This window comes from Triticum urartu, chromosome 1 (assembly GCF_003073215.2).
Source record: "Triticum urartu cultivar G1812 chromosome 1, Tu2.1, whole genome shotgun sequence".
In the NCBI taxonomy this organism is placed as follows: Eukaryota; Viridiplantae; Streptophyta; class Magnoliopsida; order Poales; family Poaceae; genus Triticum; species Triticum urartu.
In genome coordinates this window covers 403534792-403548658 of record NC_053022.1, presented here as the reverse complement: position 1 = coordinate 403548658, position 13867 = coordinate 403534792, and the positions used below count along the sequence as shown (strand labels likewise).

At 51.4% G+C, this 13867-nt stretch overlaps 1 protein-coding gene across 1 annotated transcript; it reads right to left on the bottom strand.

The window, feature by feature from the left end:
• Positions 1-11660: 11660 nt before the first annotated feature.
• LOC125534737 (NRR repressor homolog 1-like) lies at positions 11661-12427 on the bottom strand. The gene has a single exon (XM_048697865.1). The coding sequence runs from the start codon at positions 12331-12333 to the stop codon at positions 11851-11853; it is 483 nt and encodes a 160-aa protein (XP_048553822.1). The 5' UTR covers positions 12334-12427; the 3' UTR covers positions 11661-11850.
• Positions 12428-13867: the final 1440 nt, after the last annotated feature.

Here is a 13867-nt window from a genome sequence, read left to right as displayed (position 1 = left end):
GCTACAGCCTCCTCGAAGAAGGTTGTCCGGAAGGGAGGAATCGAAAATTCCTCTCCTCAGGGGAAGAAGAGGACCGCCTCTGACGACCCGGAGACCATGGCCTCAAAGCGGGGGAAGAAATCTTCGTCAGAGGGTCCTGCGCCGGGGGATACTTCGGCCGAATTATGCCCTCAAGGGGATCAGCCCTCCACCGAGTCGTAAGTAGAGAGGAGTTTTTCTTTTTAAGAAATGAGAGAAATCCTTGCGTTATATCTGAGAAGAGTAATCGAAAATTTACCTTGTAGCTCGGACCTTAGCCCTTCTTAGCAGAGCTCGTCTTCAGGGGATCTTCTTCCGGAGATGATGGAGAGCGGAACGCCTCCCCCTGCCGTACCGCCTTGCGAGGCGGGCGACCCTGAGGTATCGTCGTGGAGGGTTTCTCCGAATCCGGCAGGGCCGGAAGGTAGTCATATGGCCCCCCAAAGCCCTTCGCGTCCGGCCTTCAAAAAGGGCCATCGGACGAGTCCGGCACCGTCTGGTGCGCGGTCGGAGGGGCTGAAGGATCTGCTAGGGCGAGCATCTATCTCAGAGGAGCACCGTGCATTGATGGGTACGGTGACTGAGAGGATTTCATCCGCGGAGAGCGGATTGCACGAGGCCATCAGGAGTTTACTGACAGGTTTTGAGGTACGCGAAATAATGTACCTTTTTTGGACAATTGCGCATAAATAAGATGCGCCCTATGTAGATAGTAGCCCCTGAGACTCTGTGCATTGTCAAAAGTGACGGCGCGAAGAGGATCATAATCCCAGGTCTAATATGCCGCCTTCATACGTAGGTGGCGAGGTGTCGGGTGGCCAGCCGGACTGATGAATTTGCCGAGCTAAAGCAGCAACTTGACGTGGCAGATGCCGACATCGCGCTTGTCAACAAGCGGCTTGACGAGGCACAAGGTATGTAATTACTCCGGCGGCACCTGGTAAGATGAGCTTTATGCCAGTATCTTACATTGTGTGCGCTTGATGCAGATGGTGCTGCTGCCATGGAGAATCTTTGGGCGGAACTTGCCCGAGCCAAGGAGCAAGCCAGGAAAAGTGATGCGGCTGCCGGAAAGGCAATTGAGGAGCTGAAAGCCGAATAGGCTGCTCACTGCCGAAGCAAGAAGGAAATGGCCGAGATGGCTGTGAAGCTGAAGAGCACTGCTGACCGTTGCAAGCTTCTTGAAAAAGAAGATCAGGCGGAACAGACGGACCTGGAGAAGGCCGTTGCCGATGCCAAGGATGCTCGCTCTGCGATGAGAGCTATGAAGGAGGAGCTACGTCAGGCCGGAGAGATCGCGGCTGGAAAGTCCTTTATGCTGCGGAGGAAGTTCTATGATCCTAAACATGCTCCGTTAGACCGGATGTGGAGTACGGCGGACACCTATCTGGATTTGGCAGCGAGTGCCGTAGATGCGGCCGAACACTTCCAAGATCAAGAAGATCGCGAAGTGGAAAAGCTCTTTTGGTCGCAGTTCCACAATCCGGAGCGTCCACTGTCATTAGCCGATCGTTTGGCCGAATGGGCCGAGCTAAATAGGTTGTCCGGACTCACCATGAAGTATGTCATGAGTCATCTGTGGCCAGAGAGGCCAGAGCCGACAAGTTATTTCAACTTAGTGCAGCAGTTCCTTGGTGCGGCGCCGCATATCGATGCGATGAAGAGGTCAGCATGCATAGAGGGTGCGCGGATGGCTCTTGCCCGTGTGAAGACATACTGGGCGGAAATGGAGGCCACCGCTATTGCATCCCCAGACTCGGATGGAAGCCGAGTACCTGCCGAGCACTATTTTCAGGAAGTTCTGCAAGGCGCTCGTTTAATAGAGACGCGGTGCTCGAAGGATACTATATTCGAATAGCATATATTATTGTAAAACAATATTTTGATAAATTGTAGAAGCTTTTTATACTTGTGCCTGCAAGTACTATAATACCTCCTGTGCGGCCGTTTAACATATATGTATATATAATCTGAAAGATGGCAGTCGTCGGCTTCAGCCCCCACGCACATAATGCGGGGGTGTTCGCAGAAGGTGCATTTTCACACTTGATCCAACGTCTTGGTCCTACAAAGGAGGTGATAGCGCAGCGAACTAGGCAATCGGACTATGATGCTTTATCACTTTCACTTAGCATAGGAGTTTGACAGTGAGGCTACTTATATAGCCCCTAGTGGCGCCTGCGCTCGCCCAAACTCGGGGCGCGTATGTGCCTGGCCGGGAAGCGGCCCTTCGTTAATGCGGAGGAATCCTAAAGATTCTGGTAAGTCATCGAGTGGTTGACCAGTCTCATGCTATATCATGACAGTCAGTTTTCGGCTTTCTCTACTGAGGTGCTCGCCTGGCCGAACCGGGGCACAATCACAGTAGTTCTCCTGGTGCCGCCTTAGCCGATAGAGCGGAACATAAGGTAGCAAAACACAGGAGCCAGGCAAACCCAACATTTGACCAAAGACATGATTCGGAGCTGATGCATATAAGGCCAAACTCACGACGCCGAACACTCCCTAAGGTATTCGGTCTTTATGAGGGCGGGCGGGATAACGCCCTTAGTAATAATCCCCTAGTGTCCAGGTACGCGCAAAACTCTGACGTGGCCACATGCCAAAATGCCAGCCTCCTCCTTGGTTATACCAAGAAACTAGGGGGTGTGTATCAACAAGAGACAGTAAAAAAGGTTTACGCAGGGTCTTAATCTGAAAAGAATCCTTGGAACGGGTCCCTGCTGCACGTCTGCGCCTGTGTCTCCGTTGTGCCGTATCCTGGACGGGCGTAGCACGGTGTTCATCTGTAAAAGAGAGGAACTTAGTTGAAGAAAGATCGTGCCGAACATGAGTTATACTAAATAAACAAAGTATAAATCGAAATGGGTAAAATTGAGCTTTATTGTCTCTTGTTTTATATGCGCGGAGCCCCTAGTACAGGGGTATACGGCTATTAAGCCTTTATCAATTGTATGTTTATGCCGGACTCGTCTAGCCGTGTCCGTGGTCTTGACGACCTGTTTAGCTGCTTTGGCTGGTGAAGCCGCTTTATTGTGGGGCTGTCAAGGTAGCCGCACTGTCCTCCGCGCGGGAGGAACACTCAATGTTTTCCCTTTAATGAGATAATGCCTCATGGACCGAGCATCTTAAGCGTAAGAGATGCATAATGCGGTATTGCGTTAAAGCGGGTGAAAGCTTTGCGTCCCAGCAGTGCTTGATAGCTACTTGAGAATGGGGCGAAGTGGAAAGTTAGCTGTTCGCGATGGAAGTTATCGGGGGAGCCGAACATAACTTCTAGCCGGAGAGAACCCATGCAACGGGCATCCGGGCCTGGCGTTACCCCTTGAAAGGAGGTTTTGCTATGGCGAATTTTTGTTGGGTCTATCCCCATGTTGCAGATTGTGTCCTGCTATAACAGGTTTAGACCACTGCCGCCGTCCATCAGGACATTTGTAAAGTGGAGTCCGTCGATTATTGGATCTAATACCAAGGCAGTCCAGCCTGCGTTCCAGATACTTCTAGAGTAATCCTGATGGTCGAAAGTGATTGGTTTTAACAACCATTGGCGAGACTCCTTTGGGATAGGCCGTATGGCGCGTATCTCTATTGGCGCCATTATGTTCGTCACGTGAAGTAAGTTTACTATTTTGACTTCTTGTGGGAAATCCTTTTGTTTCCTGGTGCTCTGCTTGTGGGGTTCGTCATCGTCCTCACTTGGTGTGTCGAGCCCCTTGTGTTCGGTGTTGAGTTTGCCGGATTGCTTGAAAACCCAACAATCTCTGTGGGTATGGTTCGCAGGCTTCCCGGGAGTACTGTGTATTTGACATATCTTGTCCAAGATTTTGTTTAAGTTGGATAGCTCGTCCCTGTTATCCTTGAGGGGCGGCTTTCTCTGATTCTGCCGCGAGCTTTTGAATCCGGCGTTGACCGTCGTGCTCTTTGGGCTGTTTCCCTTATTCTGGCGCTAGTCCTTGCTGCGTTGGGGTTTTCCGTTTCCATACCTAACTTCAGATGTACTTGGGTCGCTGGTGCTACATCTTGCCAACCAGTTGTCCTCTCCTGCGCAAAAGCGGGTCATGAGGCTTGTTAATGCGACCATTGTTCTTGGATTTTCTTGGCCGAGGTGTCTGGCGAGCCATTCATCTCGAACGTTATGCTTAAAAGCTGCTAGGGCTTCGGTGTCCGGACAGTCGACTATCTGATTCTTTTTGGTAAGAAATCTGTTCCAGAATTTTCGAGCTGACTCTCCGGGCTGTTGAGTTATGTGACTGAGATCGTCTGCATCCGGAGGGCGGACATAGGTCCCTTGAAAATTTGCCCGGAAAGCATCCTCAAGCTCTTCCCAACTTCCAATGGTGTTTTCGGGAAGGCTTTTGAGCCAATGCCGGGCTGGCCCTTTAAGGTTGAGTGGTAAGTATTTTATGGCGTGGAGGTCATCTCCTCTGCCCATGTGTATGTGGAGGATATAATCCTCGATCCAGACCCCAGGGTCTGTTGTTCCGTCGTACGCCTCTATGTTTACGGGCTTGAATCCCGCTGGAAATTCATGGTCCAGCACCTCATCGGTGAAACATAGGGGGTGTGCGGCACCCCTGTATTTGGGTGTGCCGTGATGTTTGGATATTTGTTGTGTTGCATTGCTTACTAGAGCTTGCTTTCTTGGCCCATAGATAGATCTGGCTGGGCCATCTTTTTGATGCGGATCCTTTGGTGGATCGCGTGCCGGCTTGTGTGCGGCGCCGCTTGCTGCTCCATGCTGGCCATGTGGTCGTCTATCCGACCGGGTGGCTTTCCTATTTTTTGACTGCGGGGGCTCTAAGGCCTCCTCGTCAAATTCAGGCAGTAGCTTTCACTTTGGATAGCTTTTTGTGTGGCGACTGCCGCCATATTTGTCTGCGGTGTTGCATACTTTGCTCCATCTGATTCTGAGTGCATCTTCCGCAGTTTTGAGCTTCCGCTTCTGCTTTTTCAGGCTACGCGCAGTGGCGACGAGCCTTTTGTGGATGTTCTTCTGCTCCATGAGCCTATCCGGCGTAAGGTCGTCCGGACTGTTGCTTTCGCCGGGGACGGGGTGTTCGGTTTGTTTATCCAAGTTGCCCTGTTCGGACGGTTGCTCGAAGGCATGTTCGTCGTCCGCCGGCTCGTCCTGCTCTATGGCTGGGTCTGTATGGCTGCTGTCTCTGTTGAGGCGGGGCTTGGAGCGGTGCTTACATCGCCGCTTTGATTGCTTTTCGAGTCACCAAGTTTGCCTTCCACGCCAAGGAAGGTCCCTTCCGGACACGGGACGAAGTCTTCAATCTTGTATCTTCATAGTCCAGGAGTCCGGCCGAAGGTATAGTCCGGCTATCCGGACACCCCCTAATCCAGGACTCCCTCAGAGGCCCTCCGTGATCGAATCCCCCTCCGGCGGAGTGCCAAAAAATGCCCCTCATGGGAACAGAAGCTTGTCGCGGCGGAACAGTATTTTTGGTGTGCCCTCTGGTATAGGGGGATACTTGAGGATTTATAGTGCGGAGATTAGGTCAAGATGGTCCACGAGGGGCCCACAAGCCAGGGGACGCCCCCCCCTAGGGCGCGCCCCATGGCTTGTGGTTGCCTCGTGGGTCTTCTAGCCTCCCCTCCAAGTCTCGTGGATTTCTTCTGGTCCAAGAAAAATCACCGTATAGTTTTATTCTGTTTGGACTCCGTTTGATATTCCTTTTCTGTAAAAGTCAAAAACAAGGAAAAACATAAACTGGCACTAGGCTCTAGGTTAATAGGTTAGTCCCAAAAATAATATAAAATAGCATATTAATGCATAAAAACATCCAAAATAGATAATATAATAGCATGGAACAATCAAAAAATATAGATACATTGGAGACGTATCACTCGGCCGACGTGGTGTTTAATGTCGGCCCGTTCCTGATCAGACTTGTGGATGGAGTAGGTTTCTCAGTTCCATGTTAATGGAGGTGTATGAATGTGGCAAGGACGCGTGTTCAGCCAGTTGTGCAGCACGCGGTGCCCTCAGCCGGCGCGCCGCTTCAATGATGGAGGCAGTGAGAGGTCATGTCTGTCCTGAGCTGTCTTCAATGCGGAGCGCCGCGCTCTACAGTGGCATGAATGCAGGCAGGGCGCCAGGCGGGAGCTCGCGCTGGAGGAGGAAGGTTTTTTGGTGGGCCAGGGCATTCAGAAGCGGGTTTGGGAGCGGTGCGGACTCCCGTAAATCTCCCCCGCTTTTGTCTCTGGTTTGTGGGAGAAATCGCCCATGGATCGCTCCCCAGACCTATACAGGTCGGCGTTGGCTGACTTTTGCGGTCCGGACAGCATGTTCCGGACGGTTGCTGGAGGTTTGCGGGTCCTCCTTGGAGATGCCCAAAGGCCAACTCCAACGCATGACCCCAAATGGATGTCCGTTTCATCCGCTTTTTGTCCATTTGGGGGTGGCATGGGGTCGTGTCCGTCCAGATTTGTGGATGCGCCGACGGGGTGCCCAACACACGAACGCATTTCGGTTGCATCTCGTTCATTTTGCATGCATGCTAAATATGAAAATAACAAAGGGTGTAGCTATGGCCATAGTTCACGCCACTGTCCAGTTCATGTCGGCCGGCAACAAAGCCAGCGACGTACAGAATGGTCATCCTACTTCCACGCTGGCAACAAAGCCAGCGGCCGACACATGAGCCAACCTTCAAGATGGACATGTTTTGGGGGCCAACAACAAAGCCTGCGGTCGACACACGAGCCACCTTCAAAATGATAAGTTTTTGGCGCTAACAACAAAGCCAACGGCCGGCACAGCAGCCAGCCTTTCAAATGGGATGCCGTCCTGGTCATGGTCTCAACTAGTTTAGGCCGTCGCGAGTGAACATCTCCTTCTGCTGGTTCGTGAACCAAGCCCTCCTCTACGATGACATGTTGTTTTTGTCAACGCTCATGAACGCGAGTGCCACCTCTTTGGTTTTGGTCTCGGCATTGGTGGCCTCGATCTCAAGCTTCTTTAGTTGAGCGGACTCCTCGATGTCAAGCTTCCTCCTCTTCACAGACTCATCCATGTCAAGCTTCTTTGTTTGAAGATCTAGCTAGGTATATCTTCATTTTCTCCTCTTTCCCTTTTCTCCTCCTCTCTTCCCTTACTTCCTCTTGGCTCATCATGTCCTCCAAAGTTCCTTGCAAAGCTATGGAATACGCACCACGCTTCTCATCGGCCTTTGAGCTTGTCTTCCCCCTCGGCCTCTTGAGCAAGTCTCCCTCCTCAGCCACGACCTCCTTCCCTCCTTTCTTATTACGAGTGGCATATTGGTCTTTGAACTTGGGGCAATTGTTGATAAGCGACCAACAATGCGTGAGAGTAAACGACTTATTCTTGTGTCGGGCCTTGAAGGCCTCCAAAGATTGGAATGCCTACACAATCAAAGATGCGGCCACAACTGTAACATGAAAGGACATAAAATGCATCAAACATAAATGGCATGCCAACATGAATGGACACATGATGAAAAAACGAGAGGTTCATACCAAGTCACCAAGGCCTAGGCCGCTCACGGGATGGGCTTTAACTCTCTCAAGCACGGCACAATACTTGTTGCACTCTTGTTGGATGAACCCCCGTCTCTTTTTTGGATTGGGTTGATGCCGTTGGTGCTCGCAAATTGATAGGGGGCAAACTTGCTTCGCCCATGAAAGTTCTTGTGAACTCTAGTCCAAAAGACGGATCCTTTTTGCTCGGCACCTTTCGTGGGATCTTGGCCTATCTCCATCCAACGCTCGCAAATCAAAGTGTGCTGATCTTGGGTGTATGATCCCATGCGAATGCTTTGCTTCCTCTTTTGTGCCTCAGCCCTTTGGGTGAGCTCATCGATAAACACCAATGGCTGGGCAAAAATGTCAACCTCTTCTTCCCCATCTTCAAAATACAAGTCATCATCTTCATGCCAAGAGTTGCCATGGCCATTCTTATCTTCATCATGGCCGACGAATTGAGTGTCTTCATAGTGGCCGCGGCCGTCCTGGCTTTGGGTGGCATCGAGATCAAAAGCTTGTGTGTGGCCCTCGACGTGGAAGGCCTCACCATGGCCCTCGAAGATGACGTTCTCCATGAATGCCGAGTATTCAGGGTCATCGGTCGTGGATGTCGGCATTGGCATTTCGTCGAACGGCATGCGGGCGCTGGCCATGTTCACCGAAGGGAACGACCGGGGCTGCTTCCTTTGCGTCCCATCCGACGACTGGCCAGCGTCGTTGTACCCCGGTGTGACGCTGAGGTCGATGACGCCCGTAGGTGTGGCCGGAGCGACCACGCTGCACTCCGGCGAGGTGGAGAACGGTGTCTGCCCATGGTCGTGGAGCGGCGGCACACGATACGTGTCGGGCATGACGGACGAGCTCGGGGAACAGTGCTTCGTAGGACGAGCGACCGACAAGCCTGTGTTGCTGGCCGCGGCCATGGAAGCGGTCGATAGGATGGCCGGCGGGGGTCGGCACAACCCTAACATGAGGAGGGTGTGCGCCTTGGAAACGATGGAGTCCTTGTCGTCGATGTCTGCCTGGTGCTCTGCGGCCTTGGCGGCATAGCCTGCAATGATCTTCTTCTCCTTGTCCCTTGCGTGGATGTTCCTCCTCTTGGCCGCTTCAGCGTCAAGCTTGACGACCTCCGCCGGCGTGAGCTCCGACCGCGGCTTCTTGGTGCCCTTCTTCTTCGTCGTCGCGGGGCGCGCGGCCGCGGCCGGGTCACCGGGATTCGTTAGGGCCGCCGGCCATGGTGGAGGAGGAGAACATGCGGGAGAGTTTTGGGCAAAATGAAGGGAAAGTGTGGGTGATTGTGTCCCAGATAGGCGAGCCAGGGAAGGACAAGGGCGCGCGTCCTGCCCATCCGCGTGCTATCCATTCGGCCGCAAACGCGGCTCAACTTTGAGTAGGGAATGGTTTGAAAGCGGACCAAAAACGGACGACGGTCCGTTTGCTCTCACGTGTTTAACTTGGTGCTATCCGTTTACCCTCAAACGAATGTGACCGGACCATTTGGGGTCGCACGTTGGAGTTGGCCTAAGACCACCTGAGTATCAACTCGCATAGCACGAAAACAAGCATCATTTCGTATTTTCTAGATATCCTAATGTGACCGCCATACCTCCCTGCTACAGTACCTACCTTTTGGGTAATAACCACACATCAAACAAAAACTGGTGTTTTTTGTTTGGGAAACCGCGCCGGCCAAAGCATTGCGCCGGACACGCGCTCCGCGTTCGACTGCAGACGCACGTTCTCTGGTGGCCCCACCCCATGTTCCTTTCCACGCAACCTCCATCTTCTTCATCTCTTTTTTTTGTATCCCCTACCTTTGCTCCATGAAAATGGCAGAAGTTGCATGCTACCGGTGACGTACGGTTGCGCCAAGCCAAGGGACTGCCCCGACACCTGCCACCCGCTGCTGCTCGCTCGTGCTCCTCCCGCGCGCCCCTGCAGCACCGCCATGGAATCCGCTATGTCCATCCATCTACCTCCACTCCTATGAGCAAACATACCACCCCTGGGAGCTGCAACCAGCCGAGCCAAAAGCTGCAAACGTTGTTGATTTCTGCTACTACCAGTGATGGATTTGCTACATCCATTACAGCGGAGCTACGACCTACTACGGTTGTGTTTTTTTGTTGCAACCATCCTCCGATTTTGCTACTACCAGTGAGGAATATTGCTACAACGAACGGAGCTTTTTTGTCGCCACCGACCGACGTCGGAGCTGGAACCGGCAGATTGTTTTGCTACAACCCGTGAAGCCTTGAGCTGGAAACAACTTTTGTTTTTGCTGCATCGACTCGAGCAATTTTTGCGGCGACAACGCCGGAGCCTTTATTTTGTTGCAACCGGCAACCGCAAAAGCTTCCATCGACATGCTTTTTTGCTACTTGGGAGCTGCATCCAAGGAAGAGGAGGAGATTGCAACGGGAGACGCATGACCGTGTTGCCGGCGAAGCTGCGCTAGTGAGGTTGCGATCTATCAACGTGGGGGCCGGATCCGGCGAGGGGGGACGCTACGGGGGTGCGGCAACCAACTGTGCTTCGAGATCTGCGAGCTCTGCAGGGTGCGCGACGAGCTTGGTGCGGGTGAGGGGGAGCATGGGCGAGCTCGATGCGGCTGGGAGAGTGCGCGGGGGTTGCCCCGTAACGGAGGAAGAAAAAGCACGGGGAAGAAGATGAAATCGGGCGGTTACAGGAGTCCTAATTGGGTAGCTGGGACGCAATCGGACCAAAGTTTGGGCCGGCGCGCCGGTGCCTATCGTCCCCATTTTTGTTTTGTTTGAGAAACAGGGCTCTACAAACTACATCCAAAGATAAAATTTAGTTATGGTTCATTGGAAGAAGAGATGATCAATAGTTTTGCGGCCCACAAAGTTGATGGTCATATCGCTCTTCCACCCCTTTGAAGCATAAATCATTGCTTAGAATACTTCTATTCATAATCAGCCGTCGGAAAAACTCTCACTTTTACAGAAATTTCTATTTTCACTAAGGTTTAATCAACATCCTAACATTTACTTAGCACAAACATTTTTGTCAGGAAGTTAAAAGACATACACTATTATAAGCATTACAGAATGTCATACATTTCAAAGCGGGAGCAATCAATTCAATATATAGTTGACACACATATCTAAATAATGAAATGCAGAAGATGCCACAATATAAAAATATACCTAATACCAGTAAATAGTGTAATCTTTATAGTGAGTTCGACCGATAATTAGCGAGCTCATATTTATCCATGGTACTGGAGTTGGGAAATACTATACTCAACTGACAAAAATAATAGCTACATTTTTAATGAAAAAGATTGAGATCTATTATAGAAGTCCATCGGAAAAGCACCACAAGCATAATACAAATAACATCGAGGTCTCTAGACCATTGAAGACCACCACCGCCACGAGAAGAAGCCGCTGACGTGCCGCTGTCGTCGTTCCCCTACTAGAGTCAACTTGACCTTATGGATGACAGTCGGAAAGTTTTCGTCCACGTGCCCCTAAGGGCCAGCACCTTGGAGCTGCAGCCGTCGTCGTTGAACCCTTGGATAGATCTGAAGCAACCGACACAACATCTTGTGGTCGTGCATACACGACAAGAACCCTAACCACACCGCCTCAACAAGACGGCAGTAATCTATGCGTAGGCTCCCTTGACTATGTACAGATGGACAAACTTAAGTAGGATCAGATCCAGAAGACAAACTCAAAGAATAAGTGCCGCAATATGCCCAAAGCTCCACACCTGCGAGGATTAGAAAACCCTAACCTAAACTACTAGCTGGAGTGAAGGCGTTGTGATTCCCCTCCTTGCCACCAGCACACAAAGAGGAAGCAATCTATGGGCTCAACGACGAAACCTTGGGGAGAATTTGTCCTAGCAGCCGACGGGAAGAAAGAGGGGTGACGGAGGAATTGTACCATTCGAGCCTTTTCTTTTCATGCATTTCCCGATGGTCTGGAAAACGCCCGGAGAGAAAGTCACGAATAAATACAGTAGACATTTCTTAGACATATTGATATCCTTCTGATCAGATCATGACATTTTGCCCTTTCATGAATCATATGTTTTGATTTGTCGTTTGGTAGCTTGTTAGCACTTAGCAGTGAATTCGGCATAATTATTTGTCGGCCGCATATATAACAAAGAAAATATAGCAAAACTACTTAAAATTCTACTATGTATTTTTAGGGAACTTAAAATTCTATGTCAGTACGTGTAAATGGATATCAAAAAGGAAAGATACTACATGGCAGATGGCAAATCTAATTAAACGACTGCGTCGGTGTACACATTAGAAGTAATATCGTCCAGACAATTTGTTGGATTCAGAATACTGGCTAGCTAGGCTGGCTGCTCGGCAGTCAGCACACACGTGGTCTGCGACGCGGAGACCCGATCATTCTCTTCCACGACCTCGCCGTCCTCCCCGTCGGCCTCCGCCGCGTCGCTGTTCTCCAGCCGCTGCCGCTCGTCGCGATCGCTCCTCCCCTTCTTCGCGGGCACCGCGTCGTCCGCCTCCCGGAAGTCCTCCATCCTGAACTTTGGCTTCCACAACGGCGCCTCCGCCCCCCTGGCCCGCTTCCTCGACGACCCGCCGGCGCCGTACACGTCCCTCAGTGCCCGGATGTTGGCGAGCAGCGCGTAGAACCTCTCCACCTGCTCGTCCTCCCCGCCGCCGCTCTCCTCGGGCGTGCCGCTGCCGCCGGCGACAACCAAGTCGGAGTCGGACAATGGCGCTCGCGGCACCTCCGGCATGGACGTTGTGGACTCGCCGTCTCTAGCCACTGGTGAAGCCTCCTGCCTGTCCGCCGCGGTGGCATCCATCGCCTCTGGGGCCCGGTCGATCGTCGTGGTCCGGTGGGTTGCAAGAGAGAGAGAGAGAGAGAGAGAGAGAGAGAGAGGGAGACAAGACAAAGAGAGGATGAGTCGGTGAGGCTCTCGAACAATACGTGTGGCATTTTATAGGCCGTGCTGGCCGCCGTGAGTGCTGGCGTCGACTGTTCATATTGACGTGCTCGCGATGAAAACACCGAAGACTTTGGGCACTCCGTGAGCATAATTGAATACCACTAGTACTGTACGAGTACTTTTTTTGTTGTTGTTGCGGGAATAGTACTGTACGAGTACTAGTACGCAGGGAGTGAAAATTCACCGTGTACAATTCAAAGTCCTCGCACAAATACAATTCAAAGTCCTCGCAGCAAAAAAGAATAAATACAATTTCGAGTTGACACTGGCGCTGAATGAACCTGGCTAGTCTCCCCGCAAGAATCAGAAGAATAGAGCTGGCTAGTCAAGGCAGGTTAGGGAGATTGATGGTTTGATCGATCGTGTGCCTTGCTTAAACCATGACCCGGACCCGGTCTTCCATAAAGAAACCGGACGGCGCTGGCTGTGACAAATGGGCTCTCGCTCCGGTTCCGTCAGAAAAAGGGCAAAGGGAAGAGCACCTCGTGCTCTCCAAAGATAGGGACTGGTTGATTTGACAGAATAAACAGAGAGACCATCACGAGGAAGATGGGTGAAGACGTCACGCGGCATGACGTCAGCCCGTTTGGTCATAGCCCGTGAGTCAGCGTGCATAGTCGATCGATTGGGTCGTGGTGGGGGTCGTACGGCAGGAGTAGTATATTTTCTGGCTGCTTCGCGCCGGTGGGCAGAAGCGACGCGCGGTATGCGCCGCTTGATCCAGCTGGTCACACCGGGACCGGACTTGTACGAAAATAGTGGCCCTGTTTGGATACTCTAACACAACCCATTCTAACCTAAATAAGCATCTCTCCATCGGGATAATTGGGTTGGATGGAACTAACTCACTCTAATCCTTTCTGCTTGGATACTTTTGTGTTATTTGAGCCTCCAACTAACCTAAACTAGCTCTAACCCATGATCCAAACAGGGCCAGTGTGTACAAAAATATAGGTAATGGTTAGGGCATATCTAGATGTGTTTTAGTTATTGCATATTTGAGTCACTCAATTAAGCATCAAAAGGAAAAGAAAAGAAAAAATACCCACACGATCTTTATCTTATCTAAGATTAATGACATAGAATTTAGATGTGCAATACCTATGGCACATTTAGATGTGCTTTAGAAAAACTGAAAAATATACTATCTCTTGTATGCCGACGCGGTGATCTTCGCAAACACTGTGCGTGAGGAGACAGATGCCCTAAGAGTCGGGCGCCTCAAACCTGCCTCAAACGTCCGGGCAGACGGCTCTGTCACAAAAAAGCAACCCAAGATAGGAAACGAGCCTTAAACGCACGGGCCGACTGTCACCCCTCATATCTAGCCCAAATTTGTGGCGCATATGGGGCGCGTCTGTCATGTCGGACCCGACAACCCTACCCACCA